The sequence below is a fragment of the Serinus canaria genome, chromosome 8, assembly GCF_022539315.1.
Source record: "Serinus canaria isolate serCan28SL12 chromosome 8, serCan2020, whole genome shotgun sequence".
NCBI lineage: Eukaryota > Metazoa > Chordata > Aves > Passeriformes > Fringillidae > Serinus > Serinus canaria.
Window position 1 is genome coordinate 30,295,914 of NC_066322.1, and position 20,885 is coordinate 30,316,798.

General features: G+C 55.8%; 2 protein-coding genes across 4 annotated transcripts in view; one reads left to right on the forward strand and one right to left on the reverse strand.

The window, feature by feature from the left end:
• The first annotated feature begins 1,805 nt into the window (after nucleotides 1–1,805).
• OLFML2B (olfactomedin like 2B) lies at nucleotides 1,806–15,540 on the forward strand. 2 transcript variants are annotated; one of them, XM_050977234.1, is made up of 8 exons: nucleotides 1,806–1,949; nucleotides 3,030–3,293; nucleotides 6,600–6,707; nucleotides 9,645–9,815; nucleotides 11,495–11,732; nucleotides 12,651–13,136; nucleotides 13,580–13,756; nucleotides 14,043–15,540. In XM_050977234.1, exons 1-8 carry the CDS (start codon nucleotides 1,806–1,808, stop codon nucleotides 14,642–14,644), a joined length of 2,190 nt encoding a protein of 729 aa, XP_050833191.1. In that variant the 3' UTR covers nucleotides 14,645–15,540. The 2 variants fall into 2 exon arrangements, with proteins under 2 accessions (XP_050833191.1, XP_009097828.2); XM_009099580.4 differs by having other exon boundaries at nucleotides 11,495–11,723.
• Nucleotides 14,691–20,885, reverse strand: part of ATF6 (activating transcription factor 6) — an 80,841-nt gene continuing 74,646 nt past the window's right edge. For both annotated transcript variants that reach the window (XM_050977236.1, XM_050977235.1), the window contains exon 16: nucleotides 14,691–18,028. In XM_050977236.1, coding sequence (XP_050833193.1) covers nucleotides 17,820–18,028 — 209 coding nt within the window. In that variant the 3' untranslated portion in view covers nucleotides 14,691–17,819. The remainder of the gene's footprint in view (nucleotides 18,029–20,885) is intronic.

Consider the following 20,885-nt stretch of genomic DNA (forward strand, 5'->3'; position numbering starts at 1 on the left):
AAATCCTTCCTTTTAGTTTTGAAATACCCTGGGTGATTTTTTTTCCTTATGTTTTTCCAGCCTTTGAAAGTGATCATTAGGAAGAGGCCTCCACAGTTTTAGGTGCTGTTTGCTGTGGCAGCTCTCTGGGCTGGTGTCACTGCCAGCCCTGGCAGTGCCATGACTGCACGGGGGTCTGGTGCTCTGGGCTAGCTGGGCATGAGCTGGGGACTCCCGAAACGCTGGCCTGGCAGCCTCAGGACAGCCTGTGCTGACAGATGGGGTAGCTGTCCTCAGGGAAGTTGAGCCATGGAAACAGAAGTGAAAGAGCCTGTGCTCAAGGGACCAATTCTCCTTGAGAGAGGCTGGTCGGGTGAGGCTTTTAGAGATGCCTTTGCCTCCCACTGCTCTCCAGTTGCCAAAGGTTGACTGTCCTCCTCCCAGCCTTCCCTGTTGCTTCCCATCCTGCTCTGTGCTGCTCAGCCCTGCTGCAGGGACCCACACGGCCCTGCCCCCTTCTCCGCAGGCTTCCCTTCCCAGGGAGGCCAGAGGAAAGGGAGGCACAGCGCCATCCCACACGAATCCTGAGGTCAGCATCGTCTACCATCCCCTTGCCACAGCCGCTTCCTCTCTCACAGGAGATGTTTTCTTTGTGTCTGGCAGCTCCATCCCTGCAGAGCTACCGTGGGAGAGAGGGGTGGAATGGAGGCGCTGGAGTCCCCCCAAGGAGGGAGCCTGGTCCCAGGGCTGCAGGCACCAGATTTGGGGTGGTTTTGGAACATGTGTGCATTAGGGACCGGGGGCGCTTGGCTTGCGCACAGCCTTGTTTCAGCAAGAGCTTACATGGCCTCTCGTGCCACTTGCCGTGCGTGTGACTTCTGCCCGCAACTTGTGGGCATGTTGGGAGGAAATGTGAACGTGTGCCATACCTGGTGTTGTGCTGCCCTGGGTTGGTGTGTTTGTAAGGGCACCTTACAAACCTCGGGTTCCCTTCTGTGTCGGTGAGGCCCAGCCATTGTCACAGCAGTGCAGAGCCCTCCGCAGCACAAGATGTTGAGCCTGCGCTCCCCGGGAACAGCGAGTCCAGAACATTTCCTTTTGGCAGGAGGCGGACAAGGATACAGGACTGCCAGAGCACAGCCGCTTCCCGACGGCGTCAGCCTGAATTTAAGCGAGCACACAGAGGTCCACACACATGGCTGGGAGCCTTTCTTGGAACACGCTGCTTGTGTGACCCCAGTGTGGGCAGTGCGACTGAGAGCCGCGGTGTGCCGAGCCGTGCCATCGGGACCACTTCCCTGCCGCCCAAAGGATGGAGGGTGAGAGCCAGACTGTTTCTGGAGCTGGAAAAAGGGCCAGACAGGCCGTAAGGATGGCTCTCCGTTCACCCCAGCTCCCTGGCACACAGCAGGGATGGGATGCTCGTGTTCGCCGAGTGCCGACTGGCAGCGCAGGCCCTTTGGGGAGGAGGGTGGCGGCTCCCCAGAGCAGTGCCGGGGCTCCCCGCAGCCTTCTCCGGGCGGGTGATGCCCGAGTGCCGCGCGGAGCCCGAGCAGCGGGCTGGGGCTGTGGGGAGCCCCCGCTGCAGGTGGGAAGCGCCGTCGGGTGTTCGGGCACGCCCGGAGCTCGTCCCGCCGCCGAAGGGGAAAGGACCGGGAGAGGAACGGAGGGAGGGGCGGAGGGTGGGAGGTCGGAGCGGGAGGGAGGGAAGGAGGAGGAGCGGGGCGGGAGCCCGTGCCGGCCCCGCCCGCCCCGCCGCTCCGCACCTGAGCGAGCAGCGGCGGCTCCGCGCCGGCCCCGGCCCCGGCCCCCTCCGACGCCCGCCCATGGCTCGGCCGCTGCCGCTGCTGCTCTGCCTGGCCGCGCTGGGCGCCGGCTGCCGGGCAGGGACCCAGCCCGCCGGCACGGCCGGGCCCTCCGCCGAGCCGCTGCAGGACGAGGCGGACAACCAGGAGAACATCCTCTCGCAGGTACCGCGGGGGCTGCGGCGCCTCGGCGCGGGGCTGGGCGCTGCCGGGCGGGGCTGTGCGCGCCCTGCGGGGCGCTGTCTGGTGCTGCGTGCTGTAGGTGCTCGGCAGAGCCGGGTGCTCCTGAGTGTAGACTTTTCGGCACTGCTGGGTAATACTGTGCACACGCTGAGTGATGCTGGGTGCAGGTTGTCGGTGGTGCTGGGTGATGCTGCGCACATCCTGGGTGGTGCTGGGTGTACATTCTCGGTGGAGCTCAGTGATGATGTGCGCTGGAGGAAGTTCATTACGAAGGGCGCAGTGAAATCACTGAAGCCCATCAGGGAGCACTTCACAGACTCCATCCTATCATTTCTCCGGGGAGACTCAGAAAAAGGGAAACTCCTTGAGAGGAGAATTGGTGGGGCCTCTTTGTGTGCCGAGGGGAAGGATCCGGGCTCTCTCCCTGCCAGTAGGATGCGGTGGAGGTTTCTGTTAGATTTGGCTGATCAGGCAGCATATTATCTGCCCTCGGAAATGGCTAACGCAGAGACTATTGCAAATGTACCGCCAAAGTTATTTTTGTGCTTGGGCTTCCAGAAGCGCTGTCTGCAAATCTCCGTAAAGGAAATTCCTGGCATTGTATAGAGCTAATCAGAAGTACTGCTTCACCACCAGGTTACACTGCTTATAGGGTGGCTTTTAATCACTCTTCCAATGTACCCTTGCCCTGTTGGCCGGTGTAAAACAGTCTTGCTTTGGGTAGCAGGTGACTTATTGGGTCTTTTGCACACAGAGCATTAAAAGAAAGCAGAAAAATTGAAAATTCTTGTATTCAAAATTCAAAGCGGCGTTCTGTGCACAGTGCAATAAAAAATACGCCTTTGGAAGAAGGCAGTTTTTCTTCCCCTTGTAGTTAGTGATCAGCTCTGCGCTCTCTAGAAAGCTCCTTGGCTTGGCAGATTCTGGAAGAGCTGGCCAGTTTCCTCGAGACTCAGGGTATCAAGAGTGTCCTTGTTTGGACCTTGAGCTCTAGGCCGTGGTTGTCCCTGGGCGTGCAGGCGGAGGACGGGAGGTTTCTCACTGCTGGTGACCTGTGCTCAGCTGCTAGGTGACTACGACAAGGTGAAGGCGGTGTCTGAGGGCTCCGACTGCCGCTGCAAATGCCTGGTCAGACCCCTGGGCCGTGGCGCCTGCCAGAGGATTAACGAGGGCGCCTTCAGAGCTGAGGATTTTTACACGGTGGAAACCATCACGTCAGGACCCAGCTGCAAGTGTGCCTGCGTGGCCCCCCCATCAGCTCTCAACCCTTGCGAGGGCGACTTCAGGCTGAAGAAGCTGCGGGAGGCAGAAAGCAGCGACCTGAAGGTAGGAGAGCAGCTTCAGCTCCTGACTCTTTGGGGACAAGGTCATCTTATGAACCCTTTTTTTTTTTTTACAGAGTTTTTTCTGAAAAAAAGTTCTATTTCCGAACATTTTTCTTAAACCATCTCCTAGTTATATTTATATCTGCATGTTTGATATAGAAATCAAGCTCAGCTTAAGGGATTGAGCTGAGCAGCTGCAGTGGATGATTCACTTGATTCATCCTGTGCTGCCTGGGGTCCACTGCGGCTTTCTGTGCTGAGAGCCCAGTAGGGACTGGGCTGCTCCCTGCCCTCTGTCCAGCTCCAAATGTCCCTGGAGGACAGCTCTGCTCCCCTCAGCAGCTGCCAGGTCTTTTTTCTGTTGCAGACAGGGACTCCCAAGGACCCACGCAAAAAAGCTGATTTGGCTTCCATGGTCTGAAAGCTGCTGATGCGTCAGCGTGAGGGTGTGATGCACAGCTGGCTGATGGCAGGATGGATTTATTGTTTTAAATGCTGACACTTCTCTACTCTTTAGTATTTTGTCTCTCTAGTAATATATACTTCTTTTCCAAAAGTGACAGTGTTTGTTTTAAGTACTCCTGACTTTTACGGGATGCTTCCTTTTGCTGGTGTAGCAGCTGGCAGCAGACCCTGCTGGGTTTTCCAGTTTGCTTCCAGTGCAGGGCAGCAGAACGTACCACTGGCTTGGTCCAGTCCCGGCGAGTCCCTGGAGTGGCAGGTTGGGTACTGGTGGCACTTGTGCCCCTAAATCCCTCTTGGGTGGGAAGGGGGGTGGTCTGCAAGGTGCCATGGGGCAGCTGCCATTGAGGCCACCACGATGGGCTTTTTCTAATTAATTTGGAGCTTGAGGATGTGTTTCATCTTGCCCGACTGCAGACAGTTAGCAGCTTCATGTCCAAGCTCCCCTGCAGCTAGGGAAGATAAACAGGCACAGGCAGACAATCCATCATTCCAGGGGAGGAGGAGTCCCAGTCTGGAGTTGTTTGATGGTTCCTCGTCTGGGGAAAAGCCAGTAGGTCCCACGTGGCCTTAGATGAGAGTCGTGAGCTCTCTGCGGTTAGGGGAGGGGACACCCCCGAGGTGACAGAGCCACCCCTGTGGTCCCTTGCCGGGAAGCAGGCAGAGCTCCTGCACCAGCAGCTCCTAGCTCCCTCCTCATCCTCCTCCAGGAGGAGCAGAACTGCCTGGCTGTCCCTTGGCTCTGGCAGTGCTTCCCACCGGGCGCTGCTTGCAGCCAGCTGTGGTGTGAAAGGCTGTCCTCTAGGAACTGGCCTCGGCCCCTCTGCTCCTTTCGCAAGGGCTGGCGGCCAGGCGTTGCACAAGGTTTATCCAAACACACACACTCGGGGGTTTTCTGTGCTGCCAGTGTCCAGCCCGGGAGCTGGGCAACAGGATTGGCTTCCCTCCAAGCACAGAGCCCCTCCAGGGGTCAGGATCACTGGGAACAGCCCCTTCTTATAGGAGAGGCTGGGAAGAAGGAGAGGACACAGCTCCAGTTCTTAAGCTGCTTATGAGGAACAGCCCCCACAACCTATCAATGAGTGAACCCCGCAACTCTAGCAGCCCCAAAGGGTTTTACTCTCTTTGCTGGTGCAACAAGTGTTGCTCTTGCGTGATCCAGCAGGAGGAAGGGCACAGGGTCATTTGTATGTTGTGTTTTACCAGAATTACCTGACACAGCAGCCCTGGGTACTCCACATGTGGGAGAGCCGTGGGAAGGTCCCTGGAGGATGAGTCCCTGAGGGAATGATGAGAAAGAGAGAGAAATCCAGGCAGCAGGAACACAGCCCAGGGCAACCAAACTCAGTCGAATGCCTGCGCTGGGCTTCCCAGCTGAAGGTTTCAGTCCCATCTCTGCCTTCAGTAAGGTCCAATGGGAATTCATGGACCATCAGACCAGTGGGAGCCAAAGTCCACGGTGGGTGAAGGGAGGGAAGCAGTGAGTTGATGGGAACATCAGTGTGGTCTTTGGGGGAAGGTCAGCATGGTGTTGGCAGGGAGTAGCTTTATCTCAGATCTATTTCTGGGAAATGGCAGCATGCTGCCTGCAGGCACAGCATATGTTTTGGGGGTCTTGGTGCAGAGTCAGTGCAAGGAGGCTGTGCTCAGGATCCTTTGGAAGAAGGTTAATGCAGTCTGCAACCTTTGTGCATTGATGGAAATTCTCCAGCCTGGAGGGAAAGTGGTTGTCTCCAGTGGCTGTCTGGCAGGCAGTGTGCATTGTATCGGTCGTCTCCATCCAGCTCTCAGTGGAAAGTGGATGCACAGCCATAAAACAGCTCTTGTCTCTTAATGCTGTCATTTTATCTGGCCCAAAAAATCTTTCCTTTGCTCTCAGCTCCACAGGGAGGCTACAGAGGCTGGGGTGGAAACTCCAAGTGCTGCCAGCAGTGCTGCCTGTGATTCTCCCATGTTTATGAAGCTCTGCTGACCAGTTTGTAGCGGCTGGGAGAAAATGTCACCACCCTGTAGTAATTCCAATGCACTGAAAATCCTGCTCAGCCATTGGGGTTGTAGAGTCTCCAGCACCACGCTGGACATGGTGGGGACACGTGGGACCAGGAGGAGGTGGCCCAGGAGCCCTTCCCACCAGCCATGCCATGCTCAGCACTGTCCTCTATGGCGCAGCACCAGAAACTGGACAAAATGCAGAACAAGGGCTCTGCTGTCCAGATTCCCTGGGGTGACCTAGGGCTGATGCTGGGCAGGACACAGGCACAGGCGTGACTTAAATACGGGGTGTTGGTGAAATGAGTGGCTGCAGAAGAGAGCAGCATTTCTCTGATGGTGACTGTTGCCAGGCTGGCACCCAATTCCTATTACTTCACTCTTGCAATCTGAGAGTAATTTAAAACTTTTTAACAAGTTTCTTCTTTTTCCAGGTAAAAGAGCACGGGATGGCATGAACTCAGAGTCTGATCTCAAACTGAGCTACCTTTTTCTTGTTGCCTCTTTTGCTGGCAGTCACATCACTGGTGGAGGGATGTGGGAGGGCTTTCCCTTTGGGCTTGAGGGAGAGCCTGCCTAGAGCTGGCAAAGAGAGCAGCATTTCACCTTGCACTGCTACTAATCCCAGCACCCAAAATGTGCTCCTGAAGCCCTGAGGCTCTGTGGAGGTGGCGAGTGTCACTCTGCATGCTGTGCTCTGACCAGGGCAGCAGTGCAGCAGGGCTGTGTAAGGGAAATCTTGCCTTTTAATGCAAATTCTTGCGCTCAGGTGGAGTGCACTTTTCGGCTGAAGAAGCTACATGAGGGTATGTTACAGCAAGTGCTGCTGCCTGACTGTTCTCCCCTTGCCTTGCAGCTCTCCTCCATCATGGAGATGCTGGAAAGTGCCTTTTATGGCTTAGACCTTCTGAAGCTGCACTCAGTCACAACCAAACTGGTGGGTCGGGTGGAGAAGCTCGAGGAGGTGAGTCCTGCTCTCCTTCAAAGTCCTTGCCCTTGGTGGGACTGGCCTCCAGCCAAGTTCCTTCTACCTTTGGTACATTCAGAGCCACATTGCCTGGGAAGAAATGCTAATTAACTATTTGGCTGAAACTAAACCAGACCAGACATAGATGTCTGAACCAGACCGGATCACTGGCAGTGCTCAGTGCATCCCCACCCCACCAGCTTTCCCTGACCCTCTCCAGCCCTCACAGTCCTTCAGGGCTTACATTGGGAGCGGGATCCCAGCTGTGGCCTCAGCAGGAGCAGCATCTCCTTTGGGTCAGAAGGCCCTGCTGTTAAGTTTTTCCTCTTCTCAGTTTTACTTGTGTGCTGGTGTGATGATTGCTCTCAACCAGGAGCTTTTGTGCTGTTTGATGTGGGGGCGAGAGGTTCGAGGCTGGTGCTGGGGTACACTCAGCAGGACTGTGGGGAGCCAAGGAGCTCACATTCCTGAAGGACCAAGTTACGTCTTGGCCTGTGTTAAAACAGAGCAGAACCCTCAACCTTCAATTTAATTTTAGAGCAGACTTCCAGTGAAATAATTTTCACTTCCATATAGTTTAATATTTCTTTGGCTAGCACAGAGTAGGGTTTGCAGTTGAAGCTGTGCTCGGCTGTGTAGCAACAGGTTGCCAGATTAAATAGTGGAGTTTTCTCCCGTGGTCCATATCTGGGACGGTAATTCCACATTCTTGTCGGAGTGGAGCAGCCCTGTTTGTCTCCAGCCGGGAGCTGAGAGGCGATGATGATTTATGAAGCCAAAATTCCACTTGCAGAGTGTTCAGGGAAGGCACGGCATGCTCCGTCCCGGGGTCAGGAAGGAGGCTGCTGAGGGGAGCACACTTGCCTGGGGGGCTTTGAGTTTCCAAGCATGGAAATTGACCCAAAAGGGGTTTTGAGGTCTGAAAATATCAAAGCACCAATGTTCCCCTTCGCAATCCCACCCTCTTTCTGTAGTTTAATGTGTTCTTCAGTCATTACTTGGGTTTGCCAAGGGATTGTTTCAGGTGGGGTTATCACTGCACTCTGCTCCAGTACCAAAGTGACCCTGCATACCAGCTACTTTATGCAGGGGGTTCAGAGCCAGCAGTGATGGTGGCACGTTGGGCACATGGGGTAACCTTTGCAGCCTGGTCACTCCGCTCACAGCCTGTCACAGGGAGACAGATGGGCCGAAAGCTCCATAGAGCTGAAGGAGTGTGGCCTGGGATGGAGTTGTGGAGGTGTAGAAGCAGGGAATTCACAGGGTTCTCTAATTTCCCAGAAGTGAGGCTGCAGTATCATGTAAAAACAGCAGAAGCTGCCTGCGGGCACTTGGACAGGATGGAAAAAGGCAGGAGAGGCCTTGGTTAGAAGGAGATTGCCCAATGCTTGGGGCAGAGCCGAGCTGATGCAGGCAGCAGGTGTGAAATGCCTCCTGCTGCTGGCTTAGCACAGGAATTCCTGTTGAGAGGATGTGGAGGAGGATCATGCCCTGCACGGGCCGTGGGCTGTGACAGCAGGGACAGCTGAGATGCTGAACTGGAGCCTGGCGTGGCTTCAGAGCATCGCCCTCCCAGGCAGGTGTGCTTTTGGCAGCTGCTGCCCTGCACAGCAGCTGAGAGCCTCAGCAGCATCACAGGCCAGGCCTTGGGGCTGCCTCTCCACTCAAGGGGAAGCAGATTTCATCCCTTAGCAGGTTACAAGCAAAAAATTGCAGAGGAGAAGCAGTTAGGACATGGGGCTGTTGGAATCAGTCATCCTCCCCAAAAGAGGATGGTGTTGAGAGCTGCTCCTGCGCTGCTCCTGGGAGAGCATCATGAGATGCCCTGCTCCTCTGCTGACTGCAACAAAACGCTTGCTGGAGAGTTCCTGTGCCATTGGACTCAGCCTCAAAGTGTCCCGGTAACTCATGATTCTTGAGTAAAGACTCTGAATTCAGATGCCCGTGGAGGGGGCTGAGGCTTGACCCTCTGTTTGCAGAACTTGGAAGGTTTCATGAGTTCTTTGCAGTACAACAAGGTATTTTAGACCAGCGGTGTCGGTAGAGGGAAGGAATCCCCAATTCTTCATCTGTGGAGTGCCTTCTCTAGTGAGGCAGCTCCTCTGCTTTGTTTTCAGCTCACAGCTGTTGCATCAGCTGGCAATTTTGAGGTCACAGATGGAGGTCACGGTGGGGTTTAGGAGAAATTAATGACAGAACAGACTGAAAATGAAGGATCAGGGTAACCATCCCCAGTGCCTGTGCTAAAGTGCTTTGACTCATGTGCCACCTATCCAAAGCAGTTGCTGTTTGAGGTGTAGAAGCCTAAGGAGTGATGAGCAGAGACTGCAACAATCCCTTGGGTACAGGGTGTACCTGTGCCTGGGGGACTGAGAAGGGTGAAGAGGTTTGCCTGCTGGGTGAGTTGCAACCAGCCCCAGTTCTGTCCCTGTCACAGGACAGCTCTCTGAGGGTCACTGGCTCTTGTCCTGTCCCCAGATTCTCAGATTTTGTGGGGGCAGAAGGTGTCGGGGAGCAGCAGTCCCTGAGTGCAGGCACTGTGTGGCTAGGCCAGGAAAGTGGGATTAATAAATGCAAGATGAACTTGCTGCCACAGGTAAAGGGCACCAGGCTGACTTAAGGTATTTCAGCTTGTCTTTTCCTCTTCCTTCTGTGAGCTGGCAAATGTGGCTGAGGGTGGGGGTTGAAGAGCCTCAAGGCCACTCTCCCACTCTATGGGAACCTGCAGCAAAGAGTGGATCTGGGATATGTACACCAGGGATGGGATTCCTGGATCCCACTGGGGTCATGGGCATCTTCTTAGCAGCTGAAGTGCCTAGCCTCATGGAGAATCCCCAGCTGTGAGCCCAGGATGGCAGCACAGAGCTCCAGGCCTGTGGTTTGGGGGCCACAGAACATCCCTGATCGTTAAAGTGTCCTCTCCTGCTTTCCTAGGGCATGTCCAGGAACTTGACGCAGGAAAGCCAGCAGGCAGGAGCCAGCGGGGAGGAGGGTCTGCCTGATCCCCCTGGCAGGGAAAACTGCTCCAGGCTCCTCACCAACAGCCTGGCTGACATCGAGAGCTCTCTGCAGCGGGATGCTGAGGCTGCCTTTGCTCACTCAGAGGTACAGCTCGGTGTCACTGCTCTGCTCACGCAGCCCTGGGATTCTTCTGGACATGGCCCCTGCCCTGGGGTGATTTTCTTCTCCCATTTATGTGCCTCCAACTCCAAGCCGTGTGTCTCGGCACAGCCCAGCTGCTGCTGGGATGGGATGTCGGTGGAAGCAGAGGGAGCTTGCTCCCTCGGCCTCCCCCCTTCCCACGGGGTTGTTGGTTTTCGAGGTCAGCGGTGGCTGAGCTGCTTGGAAAACGTGATGTCATTGTGGGGCCGGCTGGGAAGCGCTGGGAAACAGAGCCTTTGATTAGCAGGGCTTGGGGCTCAGTGGAGGGGCAGCCTGTCGCCTGCCTCCTCTCTCTCCCAGCCATGCAGTTACCCCTCCACCAGCAGCCCCTGTGCCTGGCAGGCTCTGGGCAGGGGATTGGGCATCCCCCTGCTTCTGGCACCCAGCACCAGACTGTGGGGTCCCCATGGGTTTGCCCAGCATGGGGACATCCTTTGCCTGGGGCAGCAGTTTCTGTGCAGCCCCAGAGAGATGTGAGTGGGGAGTTTTGGGAAAAGGTCTGTCCAGGGTGTCCCGCAGTTCTTGCTGCTTCAGTGGTACTATCAAGGATGGCCTGTGCTCCTCTGATCCCTGCTGGGCAGCTCTTGGAGTGTCCTGCCCTCACCCCAGTGTCCCTCTGCAGGGCAGTAGGAGGTGTCTGGCAGGGGGGGAACAGTTAGTGCATAATTTCCAGCTCAAGCAGGGGTGCTCATCTCCAGAGGATGGCAAGAGCCCGCACTTGCCCTCCACCCCTGCTCTGCAGATCCTGTGTGGTGATGGCTCCCCAAGCCCCTGGGGACAGGGGTGGGCTCCCACACGTGCACTGTGTGTCAGCAGGTGGGGAAATGGCACCAACTGTGCTGTGCCAGCGCTCCCTGCCCCAGGGAGAGCCATGCCCAGGCGGGGGTGTCCAGTTGTGCTCCCAGCCCCACTCCCCTGCTCCCCACTCTCTGAGCTGAGCAGCTGCTGCCTGCTGGAGAGGAGCCAGCCCCAGCCAGGCAGGGGAGCAGAGCATGGGGCTTTTATTACCCTGAGTGACCTCATTTCCCAATATTCCCCTTTTCTCACTGCTAATTGCAGCAAGGCCCATCTTGTCAGCCAAATGGGCACCACTTCAACCCTCAGGCTGGCTTTTCGATTTTCTTTAATGAGATGAAATCCTTAGGACCTGAGCTGTGGCAACTGGTCCTTGCCCTGGAGGGGTTCCTGGTCCCTGCCTTAGGAGCTTCCCGTCCTGCTGGGAAGATGCCTTCAGCCTCTCTGCCCTGTGAAAGCTCAGTGCACACTGCACACTCTGCAGATCAGCTGCTGGAACCAGCCCCTGGCAGTGAGTACGGTAGGGAGTAGGGTCCAGGGAATGACCCTACTTCTCCTGCCTGCCCTGCACCCCACAGCGTGTGCCTTATGGAGCCCCGAGTCCCAGAACTGCAGGGGGGCACCAAGGATATGCAGGAGCAGGGCTGGTCTGCCACCCTGCTGTGTCCTGAAGGGTTTCCCATGGCAGAATGGACTGAGGGAGACCCTGAGGAGGGAGGGAGCTCAAATCCTTCTGCCCAGCATGGGGCTGTGCAGCCTGACCTGCCCTTTCACCAAAACGTGGCATTTCTAGCCTATCTGATAACAACCTCCTGTGTCTCTTCCAGGGAAAATATGAAGAAAGATTCCTGAAGGATGAAACCATCTCCCAGCAGATCAACTCTGTGGAATCCCTCTCGGAGCTGCAGCACTCTCTGGAGGACAAGAAGCCTGAGCAGCTCTTGCAGAGGAAGCTGCGGGTGAGGAGCCGGCCTCCTTCCAAGCCCACCATTGTCCGAGGGGTCACCTACTACAAAGCCCAGTCCACCGAGTCAGAGAATGACATCGAGGAGCAACGTGAGTTGGGTATGCAGCCATGGTGGGATGGTGGCTGCATCCTGCAGCAAAGCCAGTGCCTCATCCCCTGGGAATGTGGGGGCAAAGTGTGTGGGAGCAGCAGGGGGAGGTGGGACAGCTGGTACCTCATTGCTGTGCAGCCTTTGAGCTGTGCATGCAGGGCAGCACAGCATTGTTATTCCATGGAAAATCCCTGGTAGCGAAGGAAATAGCTCACTGCTTTGGTTCAAAACACCCAGCATCAACACCTTTCCAGAAGTAAATGGAGGTTTATTAAATATCCTTGTGTTTCAAACCTGCCCGCCCGATGGCACCCCGGGAGGATTGTGCAGTGTTTGCTGTGGTGGAAGGCAGTTCAGGGCTTATGGCCCTGGCCGTGCTGGGAGCAGGGGATGAGCCCTCATGGACCAGCAGGACGGGCAGTACGGGCAGGGCAGGAAGGCGAGTGCCCTCGCTGTGCAGACTGGCTCAGCAGCGAGGACATCCAGCCCTGCCCTGCCCTGTGGGGGTTTGTGAGCTCCTGGAGATGAGGAGGAGCAAAGGATGCCTGTGCTGGCTGGGGAATCCCAGTGATCCCCGTGCCCTGGCTGAGGCTCCTGCTTTGGCATCCTGGGTTAGGTGAGTGGGATCTGGTTTGGAATGCAGCTGGGTCTCCATCCTGCCCTGTCTCTGGGAGGTGGCAGGGCAGAATTGATCTCCATCACCTCCCGCTCTGCCTGGCCTGAGGTGGTGGATGTCACCATGATGGGGCCTCACTCACCTCCTGACATGGGCAGTCAGCCTCTGCAGTTCTCTGAGGGGACATGGAGAGGGAATTCAGATGGATTTAGAACCAGCCAGCCTGCAGCAGTGCCCAGGGAGCCGGCTGGAGGGGCCTGGCTCAGGGAGCCTGGCTGCAGGGCTGACACCTGTGCCTGTGTTTGGCAGCGGATGAGCTGTTCAGCGGGGACAACACGGTGGATCTGCTGATAGAGGACCAGCTCCTGAGGCCCAGCAGCAGGGCAGGCGAGCCCATGAGAAAACCCTCCCCAGTGGGGTGGCCACCCACCCCTGGCATAGCTCCCACCACCCTGCCAGCTGCAGGCACTGCTGTGACATCCACGGTGCCGCTGTCCCCTGCCACGCCAGACCCCAACGCCGTGAGCTGGCTGATCCCCGCCCCGGAGTCCATGACTGCCCTGGCAGGGCTGGCGGAGGAGGGGACCCCACAGCTCCCGGCAGGCATGGCCAGCACAGTGGTGGCCACAGCCACAGAGAGCTTGCTCGTTGCCACCCCCACTGGAGGCTGGAGTGACATGGAGCCCAGCCCAGGAGCTTGGGTCCAGGCAAACACCCCTGCAATGCCGGTCAGCCTGGCCATCCCTGCCACCCCAAAGGAGGGCCTGGAGGAGGAGGACATCAGGAACATCATTGGTGAGTGCCTGCAGGTTCTGTGCCCATCCAGCTTTGTGAGGGGGGGCTGGCTCTTGCCCCCAGTGTGTCCTGCAAAGCACAGCACACCTGGATTTGGTCACAGGTGGAAGGTGTCATGGAGATGGCAGCAGGATACCACTTCACCGAGGTGCCAGGCTTAATTATTAACTCTGGAACCTACTGTAGTTTTCTCCCACCTTTAGGGGCTGGGCTGGGCAGAGCAAAAAGAGATGGGACCTCAGTCAGTCAGCAGCCTCGGCTGGGGCTGTGGGGAGATGTTTATGGGGTCTGGCCAGTCCTGCTGGGCCTCACAAAGCTGCACCAGAGCCAAGGTGGCAGGGGGTACCTGCTGGGTGAGCAAGGGACTTGGTGGGGGGTAATGCCTTCAGGGAGAGCATGGCCACCCTGCCTCTGGCCTCACAAGCCTTTCCCTGCCCACGCAGGGCGCTGCAAGGACACGCTATCCACCATCTCCGGGCCCACCACGCAGAACACCTACGGGCGCAACGAGGGAGCCTGGATGAAGGACCCCCTGGCCCAGGAGGAGCGGATCTATGTCACCAATTACTACTATGGAAACACACTGGTGGAGTTCAGGAACCTTGACAATTTCAAGCAAGGTGAGTTTGCACCATCTCTGATACCATGCTAGCCACCACTCAGCTGATCCAAGCAGCATCCTCGTTCCTGTGGATGCTGCATCATGGGGGGATGATCTGCCTAGGGACCTTCCACTCTTGGGTGCTGGCACCTGGTGTGTGGGGTACAGTGCATGGGACATCTCAGGTTGTGGCTGGCAGCCACGGAGGGAGTGCAGGCAGAGCTGTGGGCAGAGGGTGCTGCTGGCATGGCCACTCACCCCACAGCAAAGGGAAGTCTCAGCAGCCAGGTGTGTCTGCCCTGCAGGTCGCTGGAGCAACTCCTACAAGCTCCCGTACAGCTGGATTGGGACAGGGCACGTTGTCTACAACGGTTCCTTCTACTACAACCGGGCCTTCACGCGCAACATCATCAAGTACGACCTGAAGCAGCGCTACGTGGCCGCCTGGGCCATGCTGCACGACGTGGCCTACGAGGAGTCCACCCCGTGGCGGTGGCGAGGCCACTCTGACGTGGACTTTGCCGTGGATGAGAACGGCCTGTGGGTCATCTACCCAGCCATCAGCTATGAGGGCTTCAACCAGGAGGTGATCGTGCTGAGCAAGCTGAACGCAGCCGACCTCAGCACCCAGAAGGAGACCACATGGCGGACGGGGCTGCGCAAGAACTTCTATGGGAACTGCTTTGTCATCTGTGGGGTCCTGTATGCAGTCGACAGCTACAACAAGAGGAACGCCAACATCTCATACGCCTTTGACACGCACACCAACACGCAGATCATCCCCAGGCTGCTCTTTGAGAACGAGTATGCCTATACCACGCAGATAGACTATAACCCCAAGGACCGCCTGCTCTATGCCTGGGACAATGGCCACCAAGTCACCTACCATGTCATCTTTGCCTACTGAGACCCCCCCCCACCACAGTGGGGCACTGCAAGCCAGGGGCCACCAGCACCTTTTATTATTATTTTTATTGTTATTATTGTTATTTTGTACAAATTGAAGAGTAAATGATGGGTTTTGTTTCAAACTGGTTTTTTATGGTGGATTGTAGATCGATCCCCAGGCCAGAAGCACCCCCTTTGTCTTTGCTGTATCCTTGCTTCCGATTTTCCTTCCTTCTGAGGTCCTCCTTTGGAAGGGCAGGCCTGGCTCTCCTACCCAGGGAAGAGGATGTGGCCCAAACACGGTCCTCCTGAGGATGATTTCAGCTGGAGATGATCAGCAAGACACCCTGAACCAGTGCAAAGCTGCACGTACCAGGGCCCAGCAGGATGCTGCTGCCTGCCTGTCCTGGTGGAGGACCTGCATGTTCCATGGGAATGGCCCATCTCTCAGGACCATCTTCCCAGCTGACGGCCAGCAGGCCCCTTGGAGATCCTGCTGTACAATGGGGCTGCGAGCACAGCCCCAGCAGCCCCTGGTGCTGGCACTTTTGTCGAGGACTGTCCCCTCCAGCTGGGGCTCTGCTCTGGGGGGCTGAGCGCACCCCGAGCCCTGACTCATGCCTGGAGGGAGCTGGTGGCAGGAGGGGAATGCTGTAAATATGTATAGATGGCTTTTGTTTGTTCATTTTGTAACCCAAATAGTCCCCCTTGGCATTTGCTGGGTGAAGGCTCTGCTCAGCTGGGCTGCCTGGGCAGGGGCTGTGCCACTCCACCTCCTACAATCCTTCTAATTCCCATGCCAACCCTGGTCCTGGACCATCAGGATCCCCTCAGAGAAGCACAGCCCTTGCCCTCCTGCCCATTAGCATCTTATATTTACCTGCTGTCAGTAATAAAGGATCCAGTACCTTCGCAGCTGTTCAGGGCTTTCTTTGGCTCTGGTTCACCCTCTGGGGGCATGACAATGCACAGGGGTGTTTTGGATGGGTTTTGGTTAGTTTGGGGAGAGCCAGTTTATACACCTGATGGGGACAAACTCCAGAGGGCTTTAGGCTGCTTGGGACTGGTACTGGGGCAGGGTGACATGCCCTGTCCAGCCCTCATGGGCTTCTCTGGCAGGCTCTGGGTGAGCAGCTCGTGTAGGGTACCTGCTCTCCAGCTGCAGGAGGGGGAGAGGATAGATGTGCCATGGGCACTGCCAACACTGTGCCAAGCAGAGCCACACTGCACAGCCCAAGAGATGACAGCCAAGGCAGGTGTTCCAGTAGTTTGCCTAAGGAAAACAATATTAACAAGCACAATAATGAAGTTATTAGTAATAAATAAAAGAAGGATTTTACTGCCTTCAGTACTAGGGACACAGAGAACAGATTTACACAGGATAGAAGGTGTCCCCAGCCCCCCACCAGCAGCCCTTCTCAAGGTTGTGCCAAGCCCAGCCACCACCTGAGTCCCCTCCCCAGCTCCCTGGCAGCAAATACCCCCAGAGCAGCCAGCACCCCTACCCATGGCTGCGGGGGAGCTGTGTGCCTCTGGCTGGGGCACCGCTGGGGCTTTTATTTCTGACTGTTGTGAGCTGGCCCACGGTCAGGTGGGGCCAGGCCAGGAAAATGAACTGGTGAGAGCAGCGCAGCCAAGCCCAGCCAAGCCCGGCTCCCTCTGCGAGGATGGGGCCTGTGCTGCCGGGGACGTGGCAAAGGGCACAGCTTCCCCGAGCTGTTGAAAGGCACATACTTCACAGGGGTGTACTGCCCCTCATCCTCCTCCTCACTGCCCCTGGAGCTCTTTGTCTTGCTGAGGGATCAACCTGTATTTCCTAACAGCCACACACATACATTAATAATAACAATAATAATAACTGATAATTAATAATTAATAACCCCATGTGAGCCAGTTAGCGCTCAAACCATGAAGGAAAGGCAGCTGGCTGGCTGGCAAACTGAAGCTCATCATCCTCTTCACAAATTGCACATAGAAGAAAAAGTAATGTAACAACATGCTGAAGTCATTATGCAAGGCTGATGCTCTGCTGGTGGCTCATCCCAGCTGAGCAGCAATGTGCTGGAGCTCCGGGGCCCAGCTCCGGCCTGGGGCTCGGCTGACAGACAAGGAGCAGTGAACAGAGCTCTGCAATGGCAGCACTTGGCTGTGGCCAGTGTTTGGGGCCAATGGAATGCTCCCCTGCTGCCTAGCGAGTGGCTGGCTGTGCTGGCGAGGCAGAGAGGGCTGTGTGGTGCTGAGTGTGTGTGACGCGTGTGTGGCTTAAGGAGAAGGTGCTGTGGCTCTGTCCCATGGAACTGAAGCATCCCCTCTGCCCCAGCAAGGCCAGTACTGCTCCACTGGCAGTTGTTAGCAGTGAAAAGTATTAAATAGCACACACAAAAAACCCACGCAAACAAAAACCAAGAAGAGTAAAAGCCCAAAACTCAAAACCCCCGAACTTTACAAATGCATCTGCTGCATGAAATCACCTCCTTTGGGCCAAGCCTTCAGCCGTGCAGCCACATGGGCTGGGGAAGGCAGCAGCAGGATCCTGGAGAGCCAGGCAGGTGCAGGGTGGGCACTGCCTCACTGGGCAGCCCAGCCCCGGGGTAGTGGGGTTGTTCTGCTCGTAGTGCTTTAGTGGTGAGTGAGGGGCCTCAACACCCTCTTGAGGGGCTGGGCTGGGCTGCTGCTCCACTACACTGCTGCATCCCAGGGCTTCCTGCTGAGGGAGGCTGCACAGGCAGTATTTGGGAGGGAATGATGAGGAGTGGGGTTGTCTGGTCAGGCCCAGCACCCGAAGCTGGGAGCTGGACTTCCTCCTGCTGCCCAAGCACACTGCAGGGAGAGCAGCCCCATCCCAAGTGTGGGTGTCTGGTGCCTTGTCTCTGGCTCATCAGCCCTCCTCAGGCAGCCTAACAGGGACAAAAATGAAAACCAACAACTCTGGACAGTGCCTAAGTAGCAGGGATGGCCCTTGTCCCCCACATTGTGAGGGGCCCCCAGGACTGTCCCTGGGGAGGAGCCAGCTGTGCTGCATCATCCCCAGGCAGGATGCGGCCATTGGGTGAGGTCAGGCACAGGAATGAGCTAAAGGGGGCTCTCCCTGCTGTGCCCATGTGCCAGCAGCCCCAGGACCTGCCAGGGAAGGGGCTCAGGCTGGTGGCAGGACCTGCTGCATGCCGGTGCTCCCCTGTGCCCTGTCACAAGAGCTACTGCAGGGATTTGACAATGGCCCTCAGGGCATGGGGTGTCTCTGGGACGGAAGGGGAGGAGCTGTAGAAGGTGTCGGTGTGATTTCTGCGCTGCTCTCGGAGGTATGGAGGGACAGATGAACTTTTGATGTGGAGGATCCTGGTGTCCATCACTTCGCAGTCAATCTGCATCATTACCTCGTAGTCCTGCCCATTGATCACATTCTCTGCAAAAGTAAGGATAAAAAAACCAGGTCAGAGTTAGCCCTGCAATCTAGGGATGCAACAGCACTAAAAGCAGAGCTTTCTGGACCCCTTTTTGTCTGGAGCAGGAGCTACAGTGGGGGAACTCCCTTTCTGCAGCTGCACACATGGAGCTCCATCTCACACAGCAGAGCCCCAGACTGCTCATGACACCTCAAAGAGACCAGACTACACTTAGCATGTGTAGTCACACCTAGAAATTAATGTCTTTTATTTCCCCTTCTTCAGCTGCACATCATTACTGATGGAGTTTGCGCTGTGTAACATTCATTACAGAACTGTTGTTCTTGAGCCACTAAAGTATGGGAGTAATTGAAAATAAAGTTTATTTAAGAAAGCTGAATGTTTCACTTTCTGTAACCTCTTGACACTGGGGATCTTGAGGAATTTGTTCACCAGTTTATTAACAAAAAAACCCTAAAATGTGATCTCCCGAAAGAATTAACTGTGCCTCATTCCCATCCTGACCTGGCTGTTGTACTTGAGTGATGTGGTGACACTGGGCAAGGCCACTCCCCTGACAGAGCCCTGGACACAGGAAGACCTTGAACAGCACACGGGACCCCAGTGCAGCCCCCAGCCCGGGACATCTGCTGCCACATGAGCTGCTGGGCTTTCAGGCTGTGCACATGGCTAGCATCTGCTGCCTGGATTTAAAGGTGGGAGACTATTCCCTGAACAGACAGTGTGCCCAGGAATGCAAGAGCTGAGATTGGATTTCCAGGCAAGACCAATCTTTTCAGAGCCAGAAGACTGCCATTGGCAGAGTTTCCTTGCTGTGCTCAGGAGGATGGAAGATCACCTAATGGAAAGCGTATGGACTGGAGGAATGCAATATACATTACTAATTTTTACTGTTTTCCTGGATTAACTCTGACTCTGGATGACAGCTGAAGACCGTGGCAGGACCCTGTTGTACCCCACGCCACCTGCAGAAGCCATTAGATCAACTATGTCTGGTATAGTAATGAAAGGCAGGAGCAAACCCTTGCTAGGGGGGATAAGAGCCTGAAAGGGAAATCAAAGCTTGCACCTGCAAGGAATGAAACTGAAAAAGCTCTGTATGTGCCACCAAGACACTGAGGCCAGGAGCAGCTGTGCAAGTCACTGTGCCACTGACCCAAACCTCTGACAAGCACCTCACCCCTCCTGGGTGCTGCACTGCTGATAAAGCCCTGCTATGACATTAGGCGCTGTGTCCCCAGCTGGGACCCTTTCAGGAGCCATCCCTCCAGGTCACCCCTTCTCTCTGCCTTTGGAGGTGCTCTTGGCTCCCACCCACAGGCTCAGGACCAGTTAGCAGAGGGAGCTGAGCTGCCGGTGCCACTCAGGAGAGGGGGATGGAAAGGGGAGCAGAGGGGCACAAGGGGAACCTGAAGGGCACAGAGCCTGGAGCCAGCAAATGGGCACAGATGGACTCCCTGTGACACAGCAAGCTGGACACAGCTCCTCAGCTCTCATGCTGCACTTGATGGAACCCCAGCTATGTGAGAAACAGTGCTCCAAAGCCACAAGTGGGTGAGGTGGGATGGGATGGTGGCCAGGGCCAGGAAAACATCTTGGTAATGCAGTGAGCTTCCATGACTATTCGCAGCCAGCACAGAGGGCTATCATTAAGTTCTGGGCATTGCACAAGACAAAGGAGAACAGAAATCCCAAGGGCTGCCCAGGCAAAGCAGGGAGCTGTGCTATGTGGGTGGCACTGGGGAACCAGCCCAGCCCATTCTGGCCAGCTGGGATTCCAAACCCCCTGTGCTGACACAGCTCCCTCCCAAGTGTGCCAGGATTAAGAAAGCCAGGGCTCTGCTACCCCAAGGTAGGAGGGGCTTTGTCTTCTGAGTCCACCACAGTGGCAAGAGCTGGGAGGAATCACTCCCACGATGAGCTTCTCTGGCCAGCAGGCACACAGGGGATGCACAATCCCCCCACAGACATTCACAAAAAATACCCAAATCCTGCCCTGCGAGTTAGCCCAGGAGTTAAAGGCAGGTTTGAAGTTGGCATCTGATTCTTTCCCTTTTTGGGGTGAAGGCACTGAACTGCTGCAGAAAACTTCTGCAAAGGCTTTGATCTCACAGGGGTGAGGGCAGCAGTGGTAATGGCTCAATGCCCACTGCAGGCATTTGCAGCAGCCTTTCTCATTACCATTAGCTCCAAACTGACACAGAAGAGGAGGTGGGATGTTCCTCAAAGACCACAGTTACTGCTTGGTGCTGCTGCCAGGCACCTGGACCAGCTTCATTCTAAGGAGGGGTCTGAAAGCAGTGGCAGCCCTGGGGCACCCAGCCCACCCCAGCCCAGGGAAGGGCTGATGCTCTGTGAATGCTCATGAGATGGTCTCAGCAGAACAACAGGCAAACCTGACCTGAGTACAGCTGGCACAAGCCCCTGTTTGGAAAGACTAACTCACTGTCATTGCAAAAAATGATTGCACACAGCTCTGTCCTGAGCTCAATGCCATTAAACTGCTTCATGATCTGGATGAGGAATAGACAGCATACTTAGAGGATTTCTGGAATATGCTAAACTGGAGAGATTCCAACAACCTTGGAGTGGCTAGATTGGATGAGACTGCAGTTTTGATAAAAGAGAGAAGCTGTCCAAAATTTTCAGAATGCATTTCAACCACAGCCAGAGCTGGAAAATTAGTAAAAATGGAGCTGGGCAGAAGTACTACAGAAAAATCTTGAGGGCTGCAGAGGATCACTGTGGAAAAGCCAGCAGAATGACAGGATTAGAAACAACAGCTCGACTGCAAGAGAAACATATTTAACTTTGACCAAGTTTCTAATGATAATGAAATACAAGCCCTGGATGAAA